Source organism: Mesoplodon densirostris, chromosome 5 (genome assembly GCF_025265405.1).
Source record: "Mesoplodon densirostris isolate mMesDen1 chromosome 5, mMesDen1 primary haplotype, whole genome shotgun sequence".
Taxonomy (NCBI): domain Eukaryota; kingdom Metazoa; phylum Chordata; class Mammalia; order Artiodactyla; family Ziphiidae; genus Mesoplodon; species Mesoplodon densirostris.
In genome coordinates, this window is record NC_082665.1 from 95317675 (window position 1) to 95341698 (window position 24024).

Genomic DNA, 24024 nt, shown 5'->3' on the forward strand with positions numbered 1-24024 from the left:
ATTTGAAGACAGCGGATTGTCTTCAGATGCTGGGACGAAGCACTGCAAACTGGGAGAAACAGTTGGCCTGTGTAGGAACAAGGCAGTGTGGTTGAATTAACTCATATAGAAGTTCTCAAAGTGTCCCCCAGGCCAGCAGATTCAGATTCTGAATCTACTAAAGATCCTGGATAACTTATGGGAAGTTACATTATTTCCAAAATTTTACAGTCAACTATAAAAAGACAAACGGTAACATTATATTGCAGTTCTAAGTAATCTCGTTTCACTGTGAAAGTATTAATTTTCCAAAACCTGAGGGGAAACACTCAAAATGTAAGGCCTGTTTTTTTTATCCTCATGCCTCTTATGCCTGTGTCTCATGGAAATATTATTTAGCAGAGAAGTACAAAATAGTCCTGATGGGAGGGAGAAGGATCCAGAAGCTGCCCGTCTAAACTGTCCAGCCCACCTGTGCTGTTTTTCTGTTATTTTGAATAAGCTGATGGATGATTCTGAGCAAAATATATTTTTTCTTTTTATATATTTTCTCAAAGATCTATAATCGTAAATGTTATCTTGCTAGTTTGAGAAAGGGGCTTTGAAAGCTCTTGGAAAGATAAAGGTTAAAATTTAAAGAATTTTCTAGGTAAACCTCAGTTATTTAGAAAATTCTGGTAAAGAGGACATTGTATTTCTCCGGTGCCCAATTAACATTAACTTCGTTGCCTAGTACATAGTAGAAGGTAAGGTAACATATCAGATTATATAGATATTGCCATTATGAAAAATTTGAAATTTCTGTTCTTTATCAGTAAACAAAAGCATGAACAACTGATGTCTCTAGAATCTATAACATAGTTAAAGGAATCTCATTCTAAGCTTTATATGTTCTTAAATTTGTGTTTTTCTTTTATGTAAGCATATGTTCGACATTAAACTTAACAGTAACATAGCAACTGGTTGATTATTAATTCAGATGGTATGAAAAGCATTTACCAAGTTGGTCTAATCTGTTCCACATTTGTATCATAATTTCTTGTCACTAATAAAAGTTCAGGTGGCTAATGGATTCTGCTCCTTTCTCTAGGTTTATTTCAATCTACAGAGGACCCAGCCACACCTATAAGGTCCAGAGGCTGACAGAATTCACATGCTACTCCTTCAGAATCCAGGCAGCCAGCGAGGCTGGGGAAGGGCCTTTCTCAGAAACCTACACCTTCAGCACAACCAAGAGTGTCCCCCCCAGCATCAAAGGTTTGTGGACCGTGTATTCAGTCATGCTCTTCTGTGAGAGTGAGGAAATGTTGGGATTTAAGAGGAGGAGGCTCGATTCTGACCTTGAATATGCTCTTCTAATATTTCTCATATCAGCAAGATAGAATCAAAAGAACTTTCTATAAGAGATGGTTGAGAAATGGGTTCTCTAGGGGAAATGAGAGGCCTTAAGGGAGAGGGCTTACCGGTAATGACTTTTCTCAAGTATGTGTACATTATTATCACAAATAATTTAATGGTGAGACAGTTTCTTCCCCACGGAGGGTAGATGGATAAGAAAAGAAGCCGACCTGAGTGACAGATGTTGGGTTAGGGTGAATTCCTGGTGATGTAGCGCTTATGGCAGTTTACCAGGAGAGGTTTGAGTGTCTCTCTTCAGCGGATCACATGCATCTTTGGATGACTGTGGTGCATCAGTAGATTAGAGGCTGGTGTAGGCAACATTCACAGCCTTTCCTCCAGTCCGCAGCTCTCACTGGAAAGCTGTAGCAGTGGCCTGTTCTCACCTCCTGGAGTATTTGTCTTGAGGTTTGTGAATGACTGCTTTACCCTCTGCCCCCTTCACGGGATCAGGGAGTGAGCGAAAGCCACTCCCCCAAGGCTCTCCCTCCACCGGGTCTGCTGAGCCCTCATCTCCCATTTTCAGCCACTGCACAGCCGATTGGCCAAGCAAGGCAGACAGCAACAGGGCAGAGCTGGCTCAGCCCTTCCCACCTAGCGTTGGGCCCAGTCCCAGCCTGCGCCCTCCCCTCCCCGGTAGTGTGATTCTTGTGAGGGTCCCTGCTGCCTGTCTTTGCTTTATCCAGCTGCTGCCCGAAATGACTCTGAGGCTGACAGGTAAGCAGCCCACCTGAACCAGGTTTTACATGGGGTAAAGTGAGGGTTGGCTGTATTATTTGGGTGGCTAGGCAGTGAGCACAATTTGTTAAGAAGGTTCTGTCTGTGTCTGGCCCCAGGAGAAAGGCCATTTGACTTACTGCTTCTGCACAGAGGCGCTGTATCAGCTACACCAGGGCACGGAGTGCGTTACAGGAGGGTGCGGGGCTTCCAGGGCCTGGGTCAGGGTCCGACCACAGTCTGGTTGCATTCTGTGAAGGTTTCCCATAGTTCCTTTCAGGGCACTTTATGGTAAATACCTTTCCCCTGCTCCCCTGCCCCTCGGTGGTCCAGAAGCTCTTTGGCTTCTTCATGTGACGAAGATAACTGGTATAAATGGATGTATACTTGCTGGGTCACTTGGGCAGTAAATGCCCTGGCCCTTTGGTGTAGCTTCACCTTTCGGCTCTAACAGAGGAGATTCCTGAGCACACTGTGGCTGATAGGGTTGTTGTTGTAACAGGAAGGTTTGCCACATTTACCAATTAGCTAAATAACTTCAGGGGTCTTCCCAGCACTACCTTTGCCTCTGAAGGTGATTATTTTGGGGAGATTCATTTTGTGGAAAATACAACACCAAATTGATAGCCCTCGCAGGTCGTGGTACATTTTCTTCAGGAGGACAGTGTCCTCACACTGCCACACGATCAGGTGTTCTTCCTCTCACTCTTCGATTTAGGAAATTGTCTTAGCTGGAGGACTGTTTGGTCTGATGAGATTATTTAGTTTTCCATAAATTACAGTTTTGGCCAACTAATACAAACTTTTTTTTTTTAAGACAACTTTTATTTTTCTGAAACAGCACTGTACAGAATTGAAAGTAGAAACAACTGCCTCTAAAGAATTCATGTAATTAGAAATTAAAAATAAGGGCATTCAGCAAGAGCAGTTACCCATGCTAGTTACAAAATGGAAAAATATCAGATATTGAATTAAGCTGTAGAGATACAGTATAAGCTGTAAGAAAATATTTTAAAATTCTACAACATGTAAGTGCTTTGCTACAAACTAACAAAATTTCACTTTAATCTGGAATGATGAGTCCAGTGGGTAAAAAATAAACTAAAACATATAAACGTAAGATAACTTAAAGGCTTACCTCAAATGCCACCTGCTCCTCAGACCTTTCTTAGACTCTCACACGGATATGACTTCCTTCCCCTGGGACTCCCCAACATTTTGTTTGTACCTCTCATTTTAATCTCTCTTACATTTATGTTTGTTTGTACTTGTTTCATACCTTTCTCTCCCCTTCCCTCAACTAGATCTTCATTTCCTTGAAAGCAGTATTTATGGAACCTATTTTTGCATTCCCCAAAGAACCTAACACAGGGCTTAATCGTAGAAGATGCTCATTAGCCATCAAAAAAATAACAAAAATGCAACCCAGGCCAAATAGTTATTAATAGGACAGTGAGCAACGGGTTCTTCGCCAGTGGCTTGCTAGGCACGGAATGTCTTCTCTGGGTAAAGGGTACCCTGCTAGTTTTCTAGGAGGCTGGGCAGATAAACTCCCCTCTCAGGGTTCTCACTAATATTGCTAAAATATTGGCTATTCATATGATACTTTGAATTTTGAGCTTGGATGTGTGAATTTGTATTTCAGCACCTCGAGTAACACAGTTAGAAGGAAATTCATGTGAAATTTTATGGGAGACGGTACCACCCATGAAAGGCGATCCTGTCAACTACATTCTGCAGGTATTGGTTGGAAGAGAATCTGAGTACAAACAGGTAAGAACCAGCGTGCGTGGCACGTGCGTGGCCTATCAGGGTCAGGCTGGCTCCTTGCCTCTGCGGTGAATAATTTAGTAGCCAGTGAACTACATTTTTCTCAAAATTTGTCATAGAAGCTGCCTCACACGTACCCATTACCTAATTCTTTAGGGTAGAGTAGCTCTAGCTTACATTTTATTTTGTATGTGGTGGTATTCTTAAATTTTCAGTTCCACAAGCATAATCTTGTGAAGGGTTTTAACTTCTATATTTGTATTTGATATTCATATGTATTGAAAACTAAAGTGCCAGTGGTTTTACTTTATGGGGAAGTAGTGTCAACCTAATTTACTGAAGCCCATGTCTGTTTGCCTTTTTTATGGAAGTTATAACTGAAGGATAAGGAAAATGACCTATCAGCCCTTGACGCCTGTGATTCAGAAGCTCTGGGTCACTACTTGTCACCCTTCAATGTGCATAGGATCACCTGAGTATCTGTTAAAAATTCAGATTCTGATTCAGTAGGTCTGGGGTCGAGGTTCAAGCTCCCAGGTGACATTGATGTTGCTGGCCCATGGATCGTGATTTGAGTAGCAAGGCTATACAGTTCACCTGATAAACCTATACAAGAAAGAATGTGATTGGAATATAACCAGATAAAGAATTTGGGTTTATCATTCTTGACACCCTTTTGATCCTAATTCTTCCAAAGCCACACATTATCTTGTCACTGGATGTGAAAGATTCAGAGACTCTGTGGCTTTCCATAATGTTCCCAGGAACTTAATAATTATGTGAAATCAGAATATAACATTGTTACTCCATTAGAAAAGCTGAGGACCCACTCCTTACCAGCACTTTTAATAGAGGAGTGCATTTATGTCAAACTCAAGAAGTTGAAGATAAATGCCACTGCCTTCCGAATCATTAACATAATTTGTAAACACTTCTTTGTATTCAACTATTGAGGCTCCAGATACACAAAACAAGTAGAAAATAATTTGATTCAGAGTTTTCGTTAATTTGCTGGTTAATATTCCTCATATAATAATAAATAATACTTGTAAATAAAAATGTGTAAAAAGAATCAAAGAAAATTTTAGTAAATTCTACTGTACTTTGTTAATATGAAGTGCCAGATAAAAGAATGAATTGCTTTAAGCACATTTTGCAAAAACTTGTTTTAAACATGACAGGCACCACCGGTATTAACATCAGTGGATGATTTCACCAGTTTCCACCATTCCTCTGAAATAAGAGCAAAACCACTCTTGTTTCCTTTCACCTTACAATCTCGTTTTATACAGTATATTTCACTTCACAGTCAGTAATTGTATGTGTGCAGTTGTTTCACCTTACCACAAATATATTACTGGTTTCAGAGTCTCAGCGCACATGAAGAGCAGAGGATTTCCCCTGCTAGATGTAGTCATCTTTAACACCAGTAGCATTGTCCTGTCGCATAGCAATGTAACAAATGGCTAAAGATGAAATGTTACCCAATTTTACAACATATCACTTGACACTTAACAGTATTCACTTCCCAGAAGTACATTCATTGCATGTTCATCGTTGTATTTTATAAACCTTTTTATTCCACCACCACGCTTTTCCAACCTGTTCTTGGAAAACATGTTCTGCTTCTCAAAGCACACTGATTGCTGATTTACATTGAAAAAGCATTGTTTACTCAATATCTATACATTAGGCATTGCCAGAATATACGTTAATCCATTCATAAATTAGATTTCACTGGCAGATTGGCTACTTTGAATCTTGCTATTTGTTTAATGTTATATGTTTTGTCTCATGAACATACAAATACTAATACACAATTACATACATGCTTCAAAATATATTTCTTATTGTAAACAGCTATAAATAAGAGTTTCTTGTTGAAAGTAGGTGAAAACACAGTACACCAGGGCGGGCTCAGTAGCTGGGGAATTAGCATTCTACTCGTAACCGTGTATTTCCTGCATTTACCAAGAAATGATTAAGGCAGGTAGTGGTACTTGAAAAGCCACCGTTGAGTCAGGGACAATTTGTACTGAGTTTTTTGCTTCTCCCTATTCAATAGACATTAACTTAAACATGATGTTTTGAGTACTTCATTCAGTTGTTCTGGACACGAGATAGGGAATGAAATCTATTTATCTTATGTGTGCAGAGTAATGGTTAAAATAATTATAGTCCAGAGATAACAGGCTTTGAATTCATAGAGGCCAAGCAAAAGAAAACGAGAGGTCATCAGTGCAGAGCATACACCACGGCAGAGCTATGGGCTAATATAGGAAGCACTGTGTATAGTTCAATTACAGCACTAATCAGGCAGGATCCACTAATGTGTGGGCTTGTGGTATTCATTTTTATTTTCCCAGGTCTGGCACATAGCTAGGCACTCAGTAAATGTTTCTTGCGTGCGTGAAAGAGGCAGGTTCACAGGAACAGGGTGATTTATACTTTGCAGTGGTGAGAATCAGTAAACTTCACCATAGGGGGGATTTAGAAGTGATGTTTGTAACTGAGGTGAAAAAAATCACCCATAATAGAACAGTGTCCTTCTGTTCCCCTAGCTCATTTTTACAGGCGACATATGGCAAGGGCCAAGTCTTTTTCTGATATTTTGCTGGAAACATTGACTTTAACTCTGTAATTAGCTTTCTTTCGTTGAGCTATCATGATGTGGGGCGAGCATCTGGTTCTAATTATGAGACAGTCTGTTAAAGTATTAAGTCCTCACATAAAGTTTTACTCTGTATTAGAATGCATGCATATATTGATTTGGCTTTTCTGCCATTTAAAAAACCTTTCAAGCACAAGCTTTTTTCAAGAAGCTTAAAACTTCTTTTCAAACAGTATTAATTGTAAAGCATTCTTAAAAAGAATGAAAATTGTATGTATGTGCAGGTGACTGATTTTTTTTTTGCCTCACAAGACAAAACGTAAACAGTTTCATATATACGTAAGAATGTAAAGCGAAATGATGCACATTCATATCCCTGTTCAGACAGCAATGATTTTTACATAAAGTATTTAAATATAAGCACTGAAGATGAGAAAAGGGTAACAAACTGCAAGAAATTATTACCTACTGGAAGTCAAAATTTGTGTCAAATTTTTAATATTGTTGGTGCTCAGATTTGTTGCATTATGAAAACCTTTGAAGCATCTGAAAATTTATAGAGCTCCACATTTAACTTGATGGCATCTCTATAAATTTATTTTTATTTTGTATCATTTTTAGAATATAGTATTGGGATGTGTATTGATTCTTTGTGGTATCACACAAGTTACTGAGGAAAGATCTCTTGACCTTGAGAGAACTGTTTTAAAGACTTGGAGCCTACATATTTTTTAATAGTTTGTGATTTAATTCGCTAACACAGAAGTTAAATAGGCTGTGACCATCTTATTGCACATTTTCTTCAGCTTTGTGTAAATAAAGGGTCAAATCCAAAGCAAAGTAAGAATAGAGCAAGGTGGGAATATCTAAAAGCTATCATTTGTCTTGCTGATTCTTAAATTTTTTAGGTTTATAGGTCCGTTTAAGTATCTGATGAAGGATATGACCCATTCTGTCAGAAAACTATTCATGCACACATCCATTTTAAATTGCATATGAAACAAATTTATATTCAGTTTCATGGCGTTCAGGTGTAGGGCCCCTGGTTCATTGAGAAACTGTTAGGTGCTGTGCACTGTGAGGTCTGCCTGGCGTATAACAGAACAGCATAGTCGGTGCTCTCAGAGCTTCTGGGCCCATTGGGGTGGAAACAGCATGCCCCCCAAGAAGCAGTTCAGTAACAGTACCATTGCCTGTCCTCTTTGGCTCAGGAGCAACAATTCCTGCCCAGCATTGCACCCTCTACAGAGGAAGTCTGCAGGTTAGTGAATTCCCACTCTAGCTGGGGGGCAAGGGAGGTGAAATCTGCCTTCTGTAGTCATGTGATATTGGAGGAATTAATTCACCTCTCTGAGCCTCAGCTGTCTTGTCAAAGTGGAGATACTAATTCTCTACCTCAGGGTTACTGTGAGCGTCAGATCTGTTCAGTCATGAGAGGGCGCTGTGTAGATGGCAATGCTGGACAGTTATGTCTCCCTCTCCAGTTCCTGGGAGAAGGATGGCATTAGTAAAGAGATGCAGGCGTTGGCCCAGATCCCAGCCTCCAGCAGCCTCCCCCAGAGGCTCTCTGTTTCAAAGATTTCAACTACACAGCATGTTACTCTGAATTAAGGGTCACTGATTCTTCATTTCGATTATCTGGGTATTATTTTAAATCCTCTCATTTGGAACAAACATGTCAAAATTACTTTAAAATATATTGCACATCAGGGCCTCCCTGGTGGCGCAGTGGTTGAGAGTCCGCCTGCCGATGCAGGGGATGCGGGTTCGTGCCCCGGTCTGGGAGGATCCCATATGCCGCGGAGCGGCTGGGCCCGTGAGCCATGGCCGCTGGGCCTGCGCATCCGGAGCCTGTGCTCCACAACGGGAGAGGCCACAACAGTGAGAGGCCCACGTAACGCAAAAAGGAAAAAAAAATAAAAAATAAAAAAAAAATAAAATATATTGCACATCAAATCAAGGACAGAAATAGTCTTTGTAAAAATAATATTGCTTGTATACTTACTGTGATATTATGATTGGTTACTTCAATAAAGATAATCTTAAATGGAACTATGCCTTTTAAATTGGGTTGAGGCAGGAGGAAGAGCCCGTAATGGTGCCCCTGTCAAAATGAATGAAAACAAAGGGATAAGAGGCATGGCCTGCTGCCCTGCCATGGCGAGAGGCACAGTCTGGTGAAAAGTCACCTCAGCTGTGCTGCAGGCCTGATGACCTTACTGATTTTGTGATCTCGTGGCTGTGATTATTTACACAAAAACAAATCAGTTATCTCAAACCTCAGGAACCAGAATCCTCAGGAAATGGAGTATTGGGATTGTTTTAATTTTTCCTTAACTAAGATCCAAAAGGCTTATTAATAAGCATTGTTGACTACTATCAATACACTGAAAACAACTCAATCCTTGTTAACGATTCCATTTTGTATAATCATGACTGTACCTGTTCTAAACCCTGTGGTTTGTGTGTGGGTTCTGATACTTAATGTTCACATGTACTTGCTTCTGGTAATTTTCCTCTCTTTTCAAACAGTGTGGTATAAGCATATCTACTCTAAAGTATTTAAGGGTTCTAATTAGAGAACATTCACTGAGCATCTGCTTTGTTAATAGCCATTGTGCTGGTTGCTCTGGAGATAATAGAACACAGTCCCACACTCAATATATTTATCATATATATACTTTTAAAGATAATGTTAACATTGTGTTGACAGTGCTTGTGAAAAAGGGGAGCTCTTCTAATTAAAAAGAATAGCTAGGGCTTCCCTGGTGGTGCAGTGGTTGAGAGTCTGCCTGCCTATGCAGGGGACACGGGTTCGTGCCCCGGTCTGGGAAGATCCCACGTGCCGCGGAGCGGCTAGGCCTGTGAGCCATGGCCGCTGAGCCTGCACGTCCGGAGCCTGTGCTCCGCAATGGGGGAGGCCACAACAGTGAGAGGCCTGTGTACCGCAAAAAAAAAAAAAAAAAAAGAATAGCTAAAAGAAAAACATATTTACAAATTAAAGCCCAACTTTCGATTGGACTTGTCATTGAGGAAGTTCCCTTCCATTAGATATTCATTTTTCCTTCACTAAGGTTTTTGCTTAATGGTTATGAGAAAAGTGGCACTCCTTTGCTTTCAAAATATCAGTACATTTTTAGGGATCTTTAAGGAGTTAGGAGTTGGGAAGTACCATCAAAATTAATATATAAAGTCTGTGTCCAAGATTCCATGAAGTGGGTTTCTGGGAAATTAAATATACTTCTGAGCCAACTTTCTTAGAAGGAGCTAGCCATGCAAATTCTGGAAACCATAGAAATCATTTAATACTAGATATAAATGAACATTTATATCTACTTTCCAAAAGTCTCTCAAACATCTGTAGGGATAGGTTATTAATTAAGTGATTTTCAGCCATGAGGTCATTGTTTGGCATAAATTAAGAGGCCACGTCACAGAAATGCTGCCCAAGCCTTTCCGTGGCACAGACTGGGTTGGGGAGCTGCTTTCCATACATCAGATAGGAAAGGCAGTGCTTTCCTTCTGGGGCAGTGGACCCAGGGTGGGGTGATCGGGAAGTGTTTCATGGAAACACCAGGGAGGCTGTGGGACTCCCGGGGAAGACAAAGTCAGAAGGTCAAGAGAAGTGGACGTGGTATCACACCGTAGTCATTCGATGAGGACTGAAGTGGGGAGGACGGGTTCCACCAAAGACGTGGAACCAGTGGAGCTGGAGCAGTTCCAGTGGTGAGCAGGGGTGTTTGAGTTAGATGTGGGATCTCGTCTGGGGCCTACCACTACCCTTAGTCACCTGAGACCTTGAGAAATTAACAGCTTTCTGATCCTCAGTTTTATCATCTCTAAAATGGGAGTAATACTCACCTGCTAGAGTAATCAGGAGGATTAAATTTGATAAAGATGACTTATCTCCAGTGCATTCCTTTCACAAAGCATTTTTCACATAGTTTCTCATTGAATACTCAATCCCCCCTTGGGGCTAAGTTAGGTACTGTAACTGTCCCCATGTTAAAGATGGAAAAAAATAAGGCTCAAAGCTGTTACTTGCCCGAGGTGACAGACCTAGAAAGGGTCAGAGCAAGGACATAGACCTGGAATCCTGATGCCAGTTCCTGGTCCTGCCGTTGAGAAGAATCTGCCCAGTGCCTCCCAGTGACCAGGTCAGACTAGACCCAGTTCCCCGGGGTTGCACAGAAGAGCTCCAGCAGCTACAATATTTCACCCTTTGATAAGGGTAAACATTCAAGAGGCGAGGCCTCCAAAAGAATTGATGAAAGAGGTGTATCAAGAAACCTTGCAGCTAAGGCTTAGATGGCAGCTTTTCTCCAACTCCATAAACAGCCTGACATTAACTTATCACCACCATAGAGACAGAACAGATTGTATACCTGGGCCATTGCAGATAGGAACCCAAAGCTCAGATGGCAAAGGGATTGGTAGTATGCTGGTCCCAAAGGTTGCAAATCATTCCCTTCGTGAATGGTCCCAACAGTTTCGATGAAAAGACTTGTCTTGGAAAATACCAACTTGAGCATCTAAATTTGGGAAATTAAGAACATTCACAATGAAAAGTTCTCTTTAAAGAAAAAAAAAAGTGTACACCATTGTTTTCCTGAGACCACCCACATGTTGGGAGATAATTCACAGACAGTGCTCTCATGGTGTACTCTGAACTCCTGAATAGCTTGGGGCAGTCACCATGACAACGAGCTCATCTTAAAATAGCCATTTAACTAACTCATCATTGGAACAGTGACCTATGAGGAAAGAGTGGTCTCTCAGGATCGCTGGGGGTTTTCTTACAGCTCTTTTGTTCCTGGTTGCTCCGGCCCCGTTCTGTCTGTAACCCCAGTTGCTAAGACACATGCCACAATCTTAAAAGAAACAGTAACTCACCAGGAGGAACGTGCTTTAAATCTTATAAAGGAAAATATGAGAAACAGAATTGGTTTTCTGGGGCTTAATCACTAACGAAAGTACAGTAAGACTCTTAAAAGTCTACTTCTAAAGTTTGAAAATGGGGGAGGAAAAATCTTAAAAAAACTGAATATCAGGTGAACACTGGAAGTCCGATCCCTTTTCTAAACTGTGATACTCTTGCTGTCTTTCAGTTTGCTCAACGCTAAGTGAGTGGCCAGTGCACTTAGGTTCTCTGGTACCGTGTCCTGCTTCTTGTAGAAGTTTACGTGCCAGGCTTTAGAAACACTGAATGTTTATAGATTTCCACTCACTCTCTATAGCTGGAGAGTATTTCGGACAAAGTTGAAATTGTTGGAAATACTCTATTTTCTAGGGAATTTGTATTAATGGGCAAAATTCACAGCTTTACTTAAGGTGGCCTGTCACTAGGTTGAAAATGCCCCTGTCACTTTTAATCACTGTATTTTAAGAATATATTTGGAGTTGTTTTTAAGTTCTAAATAGTAGTAGTAGTAGTAATAGCTAACTTTTTCTCTGCACTTACCCATGTACCAGGCATGTTTTAAGCACTTTACAGAGGCTAACTCAGTGCCACTCAGCTACAAAGTGTTCAGTTAATTTTAATTTCTTGTTTAATTATTTCATCAGCCAAATCTCTTTACTGATTTGGTTGAGTTCCAGCTAGTTTTTTCCTATCTCTATTTCATATAAGACATGGATTTTTTATGTAATTTTAAGGTGGTTATCATTTCCTCTGAGTGTTTTGAGGATCAGTACCACTTTCATTGAAGAACCACGTGAGATCTCCCTCTACCACCCTCCCTCAAAGATACCTGTTTTCAAAAAAAAAAAAAAAAAAAAAAGATACCTGTTTTCTTCAGTCAACTCAAAGGTTGATAATCTCTAAGTAAACTGGTAGATTTCAAGTCCTCATAGTAGTAAGCCTCATGGTGATTATATCAGTGTTAACAAAGGGGAAGAAAATATCCTAGATTCTTAATGGAAAAAGGACAGGTTGGTCAAACAGACAGGAAACACTTAAGACAGACCATTAAATTAATTAAATAATAATTTGTGATAAATAGGACTGCATCAAAAAATTTCTTAAGCAATGATTAGGCAATGCACAAAACTGGGAGAGAATATTCACAACACATACCTGACAAAGAACTTACATCCATATTAAAGAGCCACTACAAACAAAAGCAAACAAATTAAAAATAGGCAAAACAGTTGAACACACTCCTCACAAAAGAAGGTATGTGAATGACCAAATGAGCCTATGAAAAGGTGGGAAACACTTAGGCATCAGGGGAATGCAACTGAGGTACCATTCTCACCCATTTGAATGACTAAATATATATGACTAAAATGACTAAAATATAAATGTAACAAATGTTGGTGAGGGTGTGGAACAACTGGAACTCTCACGCTTAGCTGGCAGGAGTGCAAAGGGATGTGCTTGGGACAGCTTTCTCGTGCAGTTAGATGTAGACTTATACCCAGCCCGTCTACTCCTAGGCATTCACCCAAGAAAAAGAGAAACTTAAGTCCTCAAGATCTGTACAAAAATGTTCATAGTACTCTTACTATATAAAAACTCCAAACTGGAAACAATGCAAATATTTGTCAAAAAGCAAATGGATACATCAGAGTATAGGCATATGATAGAGTACTTATTCTTCAGTAAAAGGAACAACGACTGAATCGATTGCATGGATGAATCTCATAGGCACAAGAGAGTGTGTAGTGTTTGATTGCATTTGCATGAACTTCTAGAGTAGGCAAAACAAATTACAGAATGAGAAGTCAGAATAGTGTTTACCTCTTGGGGTGGAGGTGGGCTATCTTGATGGAGTAGTGTTAGATGGTGTAGTCAGTAGTCAAAGAATCATTCAACTGAGACTTTGCACTTTATTTCTATAATTTGTTTTTAATTGTCTGCATTAAAAATATTAATTCTTTGCAGCAAGATCAGAGAGCCCTTTGTATGAATTAAGTCATCTGCTGATTTATAGCCTAAATTATTAAAATTTAGCTAGATGCATCATCATTACTTGTACCAGCTGTATTTCTTTCTGGTCAGTGCCTTATCTCCTGTCAATAGCAGAGTCACTGAATTTTTTATTTTATTCAGAGTAGGTCAGAATACTTTACAGATGAAATATAGACTGGGACAAATGTCTCTCCATGTACTTTTTGTTGTTGCAGAGTTCACATAAACCAAGCCAGGTCTACAAGGCCTCCAACGTTATACAGTTATTACTTTAGAGACCACAATGTTGTTATAAATTTATTGACCAGGACTTTTCTTTTTCTTGAAGGTGTACAAGGGAGAAGAAGCCACATTCCAAATCTCAGGCCTCCAGACCAACACAGACTATAGGTTCCGCGTGTGTGCGTGTCGTCGCTGTTTAGACACCTCTCAGGAGCTAAGCGGAGCTTTCAGCCCCTCTGCGGCTTTTGTACTACAACGAAGTGAGGTCATGCTTACAGGGGACATGGGGAGCTTAGATGATCCCAAAATGAAGAGCATGATGCCTACTGATGAACAGTTTGCAGCCCTCATTGTGGTTGGCTTTGCAACTTTGTCCATTTTATTTGCCTTTATATTACAGTACTTCTTAATGAAGTAAACAAACCCAACAAAACTAGAGGTATGAATTTAATTAATGCTACACATTTTAATACACACATTTATTCAGATACTCCCCTTTTTAAGCCCTTTTGTTCTTTGATTTATATACTTGTTTTACAGATTTAGCTAGGAAAAAAATATCAGTGTTTTGGTGCACCTTTTTGAAATGCAAAACTAGGAAGAGGTTAAACTGGATTAAAAAAAACAAAAAACAAAAAAAAGAAGCAAACCAGATACCAAAAGCTAGCTTACATTTTCTTTTAAATTTTTCAGATTTGCCTTTATTCTGTTTTCACTGATGTCTTTTGCAAGCCTTTGATTTTTTTTTCCATGTCACCATTTAGTAATTTATATTCACCTGTCACTTCTTATGTCTTGATCATCTGTACCTGTGAACATGAATCACAGTGTGTGTAGTTACAGGGCTAGGATTTCAGGGTTGTCAGAGTATCACCACACAACAGCCAAACACAGAAGATGTGTTCACTCAGATAAGGCTGCCCTAAACAACCATTTTGTCACTCAGTTATTTAACTGTGTTTAGCTCATTGAGATCAAAATGTGTACTTTAAAATGTTTTAATAATCTGTATTTCTTATGATTTTAACACTATGAGCTGCCTGTCTAAGAAATCAAGTAACCAAAATGCATCTATAAATTATGGAGCATTGTAGATTTTACCACATCAATTCATAGCAGTAACTTTTCGAGGGCATTGTGCAATAGTTAGTTGTTTCCTTGTTCAGCTATTTTAAAAGCTGCTTTAACTTGTTTGTCTGTCTTTGTATATAACTACTTCTGATCTAATCACTAGAGTTATTATATTCTGTTATGTTTGACCAGAATTATATGACGAGAACTGGTGACAGTTTAGTGCCTCTGCCCATTGTCCATGACTTATACTAATTGTGATCAATCTTCTTACACATCAGCTCATTATTTTTGAAAGATTTGCCTTTAGGCTATTCAATGAAGTATCAATGAAGTGATTGAATTTCAATAGCTTAATTCAGTGCACATAATACTAATCTAACAGCAGGTGAAAATTGATAAAGCCCAAAAGAGTCATCTCAATTTGTAGTTCCTATTTTTGTGGGGTTGACCTGGCCATGTGTGGAGAAGGAATGGTATTTGGTGGTAATAAGCACAGGGTGTTTGGGGGTCAAGGAGCCTAGATTATCTCCCTGGATCTGTCACTAACTTGCTGTGTGATCTGAACACGTCACTTTACCTCTCTGTGCCTCAGTTTTCCCATGCATTAAAAATAAAAAATAAAATGGGGATTCTAATGTTCATAAGTGCTTTGAGATCCTTGATCTATAGGTGCTATTGGAGTGCAAAGTGTTACTCTTGCATGTTTATTCTGAGTCATGAGATAATCAATTTTAACCCAAAGTCATTGGATTATTTATATGAAGTCCATAATGTTCGCGTACCTCAGGGACATTTAAGAGTTGGAGGTGCAAATATATTCCAAAAGGGTGCAACAGACACAGTGTATCCCCCTGCTTCTGTTTTTGTATATTTTTGCTACTTGGTTTTTCTTGATCATAGCTATTTTGTGCTTGGTCTGTGTTGTCTTAAAATGCAGTATCCTGTACTAGCTTATAATATTCCCATACCAAAGTCATGGGGAAACCAACATTATTTTGTTTTTGGTTTATTTATACTATATTCTGCATACAGTACTTTAAATGCCAATTACAGTGCAATCTTTATTTATTGTAAAATTTTTTAAATGTACTTATGTACTAATTTTCCCTTGTAGCATGTTATTTTTTTTGTGTTTTATACTTTTGTAATTTTAGGTCAGTCTCATTCCCTGGCAACATCTGTAGTATTGTCATTCTTCTGACATTCTCTTGTGTTTTTATTTTTAAAGATAAAGAGCATCTAGTGCATTAAATGCCAAAAAAAATCCATTGTCAGCGATTGAAACGTTTACATGTACCCAAGAAAAACATAATCATCTCTTGAAAGAAAGTGCTAAGATCAATGAATTATTCTGTGTGCCTACGTTGATGTAATAAGTACTACTAGAAAGTTCTGTATTTTGTTATTGACTATAATAATTAGTTTAATTAGCCTTGCAAACTGATGGCATCAAGGTGAAATTTTTTTGCCAAAGTTCTGGCCATCCAAAACTCATCCCTCTATTTAAATGTGTATTATGATCCACTGTAACACTGCATCTGCATTTTCTGAAACAATCTCATGCAGGTGTTTTGGGGAGAAGGCATTTTTTTAAGCAATGAAGATTCAACTGAGTACGAGAACCCTGTCTGCACGAGAAAAAAAAAAAAGTCCCTTTTTTGGAAACACTTCAGAACTGCTGCTATAAAGAAATTCTCTGAATTGGTTGGATTTTTTTTTTAACGAAATAATACTTTAAGCCAAAATTGCTATGAATATTTGATCTTTGAGATTTTCATACTATCTATCTGTTTAACCACCAGAAAGCTGTTGTGTGTGAAACACTAGCTGACGGCACTTTATTTTATTGCTCTCCGTTATTCGGTATCATTATAATCCCTTCAGTCAAAAAGTTATTACACTATCTGGCACTGTTTTCTATCACAAATATGTATATGTGATATTGATATATAACTATATATATATTGCCATTACACATGAACAATAAAATAAAGTGTTATGTTAACCTTCTCTCTTTGCCCTTTTGCAATATGTAGGAACGAGTGAGTGGCTTTCTGATGCTCTATATGTCAAACTCCTCCCTGGCACAAGAAATTCCAGTCATGTGAAGCAAAATGCCCTTTGTCCTCAAAGAAATTGTTTAAAAAGAAAACAACTTTTTTAAAAGATTTTTTTGCATATTACCTGCCTTGTTCTTATCAACTTGAAACGTTGGCATTTTCTAACCATGTTTTGTTGGCTACAGTAATTCAGTATTCCTGTCAAAATTGAAAAGTGCCCTAACTGAATGTGTTTGAATGTTATCCTTGCACAATTCTTTAAATTGAAAGACAAAATGTTTTACCTCACTGTTGGACATACATTCCAAGCTTTTCAACTTTAGGAGAAAAAAAATAATCATATGTTTTCCTGTAAATTTTAGACTATTTCATATACATTGTATTAAAACTGCCATATCAATTTTAATGTATAGATTTTGCAAATACTATGCTATATGTAATACCTAACTGTATCTGTAGTGTATATGTAATATATTTATGCCCAATAAATGTTTTAATTCTTTCTGACTTAAGTAGGGTTCTTCTACCATGAATAGGATTGCTTTTATTGTTGTTACTTTTTAAAAACTTAAACCACATCCCAGAAGTTGTCAATTCAAATGCGTTTATAGGCCAGGCAAGTGGCATAGCGCAGGGTGCTTGCTGTACCATCTAAAGGGGCGGCTGCCACCCTGCTCCTGGTTGAGGTCCTGCAGGATTGCCACCCACAATCACGTAGGCTGATGTTTCAGAAGTAAAGCAACTACACCCCAATTAAAAAAAAAAAAAAAGCAGCATCAGCAACAAATCCAGATCTCCCTAAATGGGCCAACTAACATGGGATTGTGGACCGTAAAGGCCCATGGGCTGTCAGTCCTTTGTCAGAGTCTGTGGGGATAAAGAGTGTGTCTTTAACATTTTATCTATATGCCAGACTCAGGAGCCCAGGTCTAGCTCTTTTCACTTAGCACCTGGGGTGCACCTTTCTCCATGATGGACTCGCACAGTTTTGACATCCTTCCCTCCTCCGGGTCTCATTCAACAACAACAATAGCAATAAAGTGTAGTGTTCCTACTACAGTCATGGTTTCACCCCAATGTTTGGATTGTTTTGCTAGGAATCCCTACTATCTTTTTTTTCCCCTGAGGGAAAAATGAATGGGGGAACCGATTGTTTATAACTAAAAGCTTTCTTTCGCGTAAAGAATGGTGATAATCATTCTTTTGGATAAAAGTGACAAGTTGAACACATCAAATTGTGCATGCTCCTGACACTCCACTCCTGAAAACACAGTAAAGGATTTTTTTTTTAAGTCATAACTGCTCTCAACACAGAAGAATGGGAATTGTTAGCACCAGAAGTTTGGAAACCTGACTGAAGAAAGCTGAATTCTCATTTAGCGGGGGAGAAAATGAGCACCAACTCAATTTACATGCAGAATACACTGAAGGCTCGAAAACTGACAGAAGTGTGTCACTTTAAAGTGAGGGTGAAGAGGGAGAGGCGCCTCAAATAGTATTGGTAGAAAGCTGCTAAAAGTGCCATTACATCTATAAAATCCCTCCCTACTTTCAGCTGGACAACTGCACCTCCACCCTTGAAGAAACCAAAAGTTTATCCACAGGAGAAGGTAAAATAGGCCCTGGACTTAGAGAATGTTAGTCTTACCGGAAGCTGAAGTGGTTCAGCCAGAGCACCCTTTGGTGATACTTCTCAGCCTTGGCTACACAGTGACACCACCCGGGAAGCTTTTCAGAATCCCTGTGTTAAGACCCTACACCAATAAAATGAGTATTTCTGGAGTATCAACGTTTTTTAAAGCTCCCCAGGTGATTCCATTGTACAGCCAAGATCGAGAACCACTGTCCTAAAGTGAAGATCTTGGTCAACAATCCTCTATCAGATTTTTAGTCCTCCAGCTTAGCCAAAGGTAACCTGACATCTGATGAAAGCTGCTAACATGAATGAAAAGTCCAAAGCCAACAACTTGGAAGAATCAGAGGCTACGGGAGAAGAACCTTCAGAAAATGATCCTATCCCCAGAGAGATGAGAAAAAAAACAAGTCATCTGTAGACTAAGGATAGGACGCTACGGAAGAAGGACACGTGAAGAACATGGAAACGTTCTTGGAAATTAGAAACTCAGCAGAAGGGTTGGAAGCTGGAATTGAGACTAACCTAAAAATAGAGCAAAAAATGCAAAGATAAGATCAGGATCAGACCAGGACATTCAATATCTGAATAATAGGAACTTCAGAAAGAATAGAAAGTGTAGGGGAGGAAATCATCAAACATCTGAGTTTCCAGAGTGAGAGGAGGGCACGAGGGAGCTCACCACAGCGGATGGGACTAGAGCCCCTGTCAAGGCACACCGTCTTGAAATTTCCAAACAGTGGGACCAAGAGAAGTTCCCCAACACACTGAAAAACCGGTCACATGGAAGCTCTAGAAGTCAGAGTAGATGTGTGCTTCTCAGTAGCAACACTGGAAGCAAGGAATCTGTCAGGCAGGTATGTCAAGATTTTGAAAGAGAAAGATTTCCCACCTGCTTACTCTCAGTCAAGGATAAAGTATCACGAAGCCATTTTTAGAAATTGGAGCCCTCACAACTTTGCCTCCCATGCACCCTTCCTCAGGAAGCTGCTAGAGGGTATGCTCCCCTATATGAGTGGATAAACCAAGAAAGAAGCATCCATGGGATTCTGCCTTCAGTGCTGTTCACGCAGGTCGGAAGTTGGGTTCTCTGGCCCTTTGCCTCAGAAGGATTTATGCAGTTTTCATTTTATCCCTTTCCTATCCCCCAGTCATGGTGGGCGAGCACATGCACACACACACACACACACGCATACACTTCCCTCTACAGAGGAAAGACAGAATGACCCTTTTAAACACTTTACCTTGGGCTAATTAAACCAACAATTAAATCTGTGTACCGGCACTGGTACCCTTTATTCAGGGTGGTAACTTAAAAGAAGTTCCCACCTCTACTGCTAGACTCTAAGTGCCTCAAAAGCTGGGGGAAGGGAACATGTACCCAGGGCATCAAGTCTCAGTCAGCTCTGAAGCACACAGCATGTTCTCTGGCACATAATAGAAGCTAAAAAAAAGGTTTGTTGAATTCAGTTGACTGATTTGGTCGGAAAAGTTCACATAGCAGTGATGAGAGCCATAAGATACTCGCTCCAAACTGTAGTCTTTTGCCACGGGGTGTTATTTAGGGTGCAGTATTTTGATTTTTTAAAAATTATAGCCAATAAATTAAAATGTGGCAATTTCCCACAAAATACTGGGATTCCAGGTTCCACTGAAGTTTGAGAGACCCGGCAACTCTAGGTCTTGTTCTGGAATGGTGCTTATGGACAGGGGTGAATAGTAGCTGTCCTTGTTGGTTGGCATTTGCTCTGCATCTGACCACATTTCCCACCAAATCCCGGACATGGATATGGATGATGATGTCTCGTCTAACAGAAGAAAAATGTTGGGCCTTGTTTCCATCAACAGTGAGAAAACGGGGGGCGGGACTTCCAAGAATGATGGAGTGAGGGTGTCTGTAAATCTGCTTTCCATAGAAGCAACAACAAAAAAAAACTTGTCCCGAAAGTTCTGAAAACTTTTTCAGAGCCCTAGAAATTAACCAAATGCTTATAACAACCTGAACTTTGGTAAGAACGGCAGGTTTTGTGGTATTTTAACTCAGTCTACACCCCACACCCTACCCCACCCCAGCTCCACACTAGTCTTGAAACACAGCAGCCCTGCAACCACTAGAGGGAGCACCCTGGGTTTGGAGCACCTCAACATGGCTCATCCCAGCGCATTGTCACCATCTAACCTGTCTCACAGGCTCTCTGGACAGGCCCCACTGGCAGGGTTGTATTTAACCTGCCTCAGAGCTCACTCTGTGGGAAAGCCTTATACCCAGGGCATTTGTTGAAAGATAGTCAGTGCAATTGTTTAACCCTGCAGCTACTTTAGGCTGCAGTACCAGCGGGGGTAAACAAGAGCTGGCCCCAAACTGCAAGATCTGGGGAATGAGATGTCCTCGGGGGCTTTTAAAAGCTTGCAACAGAGTTCTTGGGGTCTAGAAGGCCATGTGCATGTGCAGGGCTGTGTGCATGCTCAGCAAAGACCTGAGAAGGCCCCCATTTCACTTCTGACTGATCTTCAGGCCTTGTGCAGTCAGGGAGTGAAGGTTAAGGCAGAATGGTAAATTCCCTGTGCATTGAAGGTGCGCTCCAGCATACAGAGCCCCTTGACTTTGTCAAGGGAGACTGACTGGCTCAAGACATTTAAGGAAATCTGTGAGCATTCTTTAACTGACCATTAAACACAACAGATAGTCTAGTGGCCAGACTCCAAGAAAGAAGTCTGGAAGGATACAATCTGAATTCATAACTTGGATTAACTCTAGTGAGGAGTGGGGAGGTGATAATCAAAGAGAATTTTAGTCTTAACTGCAATATGTTCGTCTTTTAGATGAAAGATGAGTTTATGTATTGTGTAATAAAAATTAGTTTTATGGTGAACAAAACCATACAGAAGAAATAAAATTCCTCCCCCTTTTCTGAGCCAAAGGATAAATAAAGATGCTCCTTAATTTTTTCCCCTAGGACAAAGGTACAGGTTTTGTTTTCTATCTGAACAAGTTATAAGAGAAATGTGTTCAATTTGGATAAACACAATTTCTTGCAGTCATGAGCCATTGAATGCTTATGATTTTCCACTATAGCATTGTTTCCCAAAGTGAGCAGGCATAGAAGATAGCTAAGTGGTTATTGTCAACACCTTTTAAATTATGTAGTTTTTGTCATCTGGGCTAGGGAAAATTGTAACTAGCATATCAAAGAGAAACATAAGATTAAAGTGGATATTTAAGTTTACAAAAGAAACAGAACAATAGTGTAGGTGCTACTCAGATATGGCAGAAATCATAGGGCTGATAAGCAAATGACTAAAGTTTGAGAACAATGCACTGTGGAACCCTGCCTCCTAAAAATACAAATGGATCTATACAACACAACACGTTTTATGGTAGCGGCTGCAAATATATTCTTTTTTTCCTCAGGTGAAAAGAGTTATTTTAGGGAAAAAGGAGTGGGAATAAAAATCACAATCCACACGGAGTTGGAAATTGAACTGAACTAGAAAGTGCATATAGCTGATCCCTACCAGCCTCAATAACCTGCTTTTACCTTCCTGTCTTACTGTGCATATCTTCACATTTGATACTTAGGAATATTCACAAGACTAAGAATTAGCTTTCCTTTTTTTTTTTTTTGCGGTACGCGGGCCTCTCACTGTCGTGGCCTCTCCCATTGCGGAGCACAGGCTCCGGACACGCAGGCTCAGCGGCCATGGCTCACGGGCCCAGCTGCTCCGCGGCATGTGGGATCTTCCTGGACCGGAGCATGAACCCATGTCCCCTGCATCAGCAGGCGAACTCTCAACCACTGCGCCACCAGAGAAGCCCTCCTTTTTTTTTTTTTTTTTTAATTAAGAAGTTGAATATTTTATTATTAAACTGTTTCTTATTTTCCTGCAAGGCTATTGCTTCACTGTATGAAAATAGCACCCACAAACACAGTATATTACAAAATTAAGATAGTAATGTTCTGCATTGGACACTATACAACTAACAAACTTTTCTCCACTGCCAGTTATTTCCAGTGGGAAGGTGGTTGAGTATTTTGACCCAAATCCAGGGATGGCTGTAAGCAAGTTACAATATCATATAAGGCTTAAGATAGCAATGTTATCCTTGAATTACATAATTTTTATAACTAGTTTTACCACAGATAATTTCAGGAACTCTAAATATTATAACTGGAGACTAGCCTAAAAATCATAGGGTGTTGTGAAAAAGATGCATAGTGTTTATCTGAAGTCATTAGGAGGTTAAGGGGTATTTTCTTCAGGAAACATTGTTGCAAGTAGTTTCTTTGCTAAAAATTGCCTTTTAAAAATCTTTCCACCACTAATTTAAGACAACTATGTGAGATTAAGTTGTTTCAAACTAGTATCTTTAGGAGTTCCATTTTCACTCAATAGATTTTATGTATTTCTCATACATTCCTTCACTCATTAGTTCATCTAGTTCTGAAGGGTTACTGAGTGTCAATCTTGATCAGCCAACCATCTTCATAACAAGATTTGTTGACAAGTCCTGGATTTTCTGCTAGAGCTTCATTCATTTCAGTTACTTCTGACAGAGGAGAATAGAGTTCACTACTAGCTTTCACACTTTCCAAAGCACCAAATTCCTCTTGTTTGTTCACTTTTGTCTCAACTTCAGGCAGACTACAGTAAACAACAACTCCTAAAGCTTCCTGTGCAAAATTGCTGATTCCCACTGTTCCAACACTGTTTTCTGTTGGTACCCATTCATGTTTGTCTGTGAATTTATACACCGACACCAGATCAGGGCTGGTGCACTGAGCCTGGAGGGTGCCCACCCACAGTCCCCAGGGCCACAGCGGTCAGAGGCGCACTGGGCACAGAGATGGCCCGTAGCCTACAGACCGCAGCCTGCACGCTCCGCGCCGCTTGCAGTGCCATGTTCGCAGTAAGAATTAGCTTTTCTAAAGTTGCAGTGTTTTGCCAGAACCCTGAAGGTTCAATAATGTTATTTTTGCAGAGCCTGAGATAAGATATAATAGATTTTGGTTTTGCAATAGTCATGTGGGAGAGAAGGAAAAAATAATGGGTCTCTATTGATTTGTCTGCCACTGGCTCCTCTGGGCAGTGAGCTAGGGGCATCCTGTCCCACCTCCAACTCCATCCACTTGGTTCCCCACAAGTTGCTGTGTTTTTCAAAAAATCCCTTGCCCAGACTTAAGGACATTATTCTAGGAATGGGTCCCTAACCATTTGGGATTAAGAATCAAGTTAGTCTTGCTCTAATGCCAGAACTGCAAGATGAAAACCTTGAAAATTTTGAGCAACTGGTTTGCTTGGTGTAGAGTAAGCCAGTGGTCGGTAAGAGAAAACATGCGGGCAGGAAAAGAGAAGCAAAAAAGAGGGGCAAAGATGTGATAGGAGATCCCTAGTTAAGGCCCCATTTATTCTGTCCTTAGGTTCTCTGAGACCTCTTCCCTGCCTTCTTTATGCCCCTTTGTGTTTAAGCTACTTGGACTTGGGTTTCTGACACCAGACACCGGAAGGTTCCCAACTAGGATAGAAAGCACGTAAGACCTATCTCGTATTGCAAAACGGGTTTATTTAAATTATTATATACGAGAGTGATCAAGATGGCAGAATTGTAGGACGTGAAGCTCACCCCCTACCACAAACACAACAGAAA

General features: G+C 39.9%; 1 protein-coding gene and 1 pseudogene across 4 annotated transcripts in view; one reads left to right on the forward strand and one right to left on the reverse strand.

Annotated features, from left to right (window-relative positions):
* FNDC3B (fibronectin type III domain containing 3B) overlaps positions 1-17222 on the forward strand; it is a 353074-nt gene extending 335852 nt beyond the window's left edge. For all 4 annotated transcript variants that reach the window (XM_060099137.1, XM_060099141.1, XM_060099138.1 and 1 more), the window contains 3 exons: positions 1070-1236; positions 3740-3867; positions 13717-17222. In XM_060099137.1, the coding sequence (XP_059955120.1) occupies positions 1070-1236; positions 3740-3867; positions 13717-14028 (607 nt within the window). In that variant the 3' untranslated portion in view covers positions 14029-17222. The remainder of the gene's footprint in view (positions 1-1069; positions 1237-3739; positions 3868-13716) is intronic.
* A 5539-nt stretch (positions 17223-22761) lies between these two features.
* On the reverse strand, positions 22762-23279 carry LOC132491271 (glycine cleavage system H protein, mitochondrial-like; annotated as a pseudogene).
* Between the last annotated feature and the right edge of the window lie 745 nt (positions 23280-24024).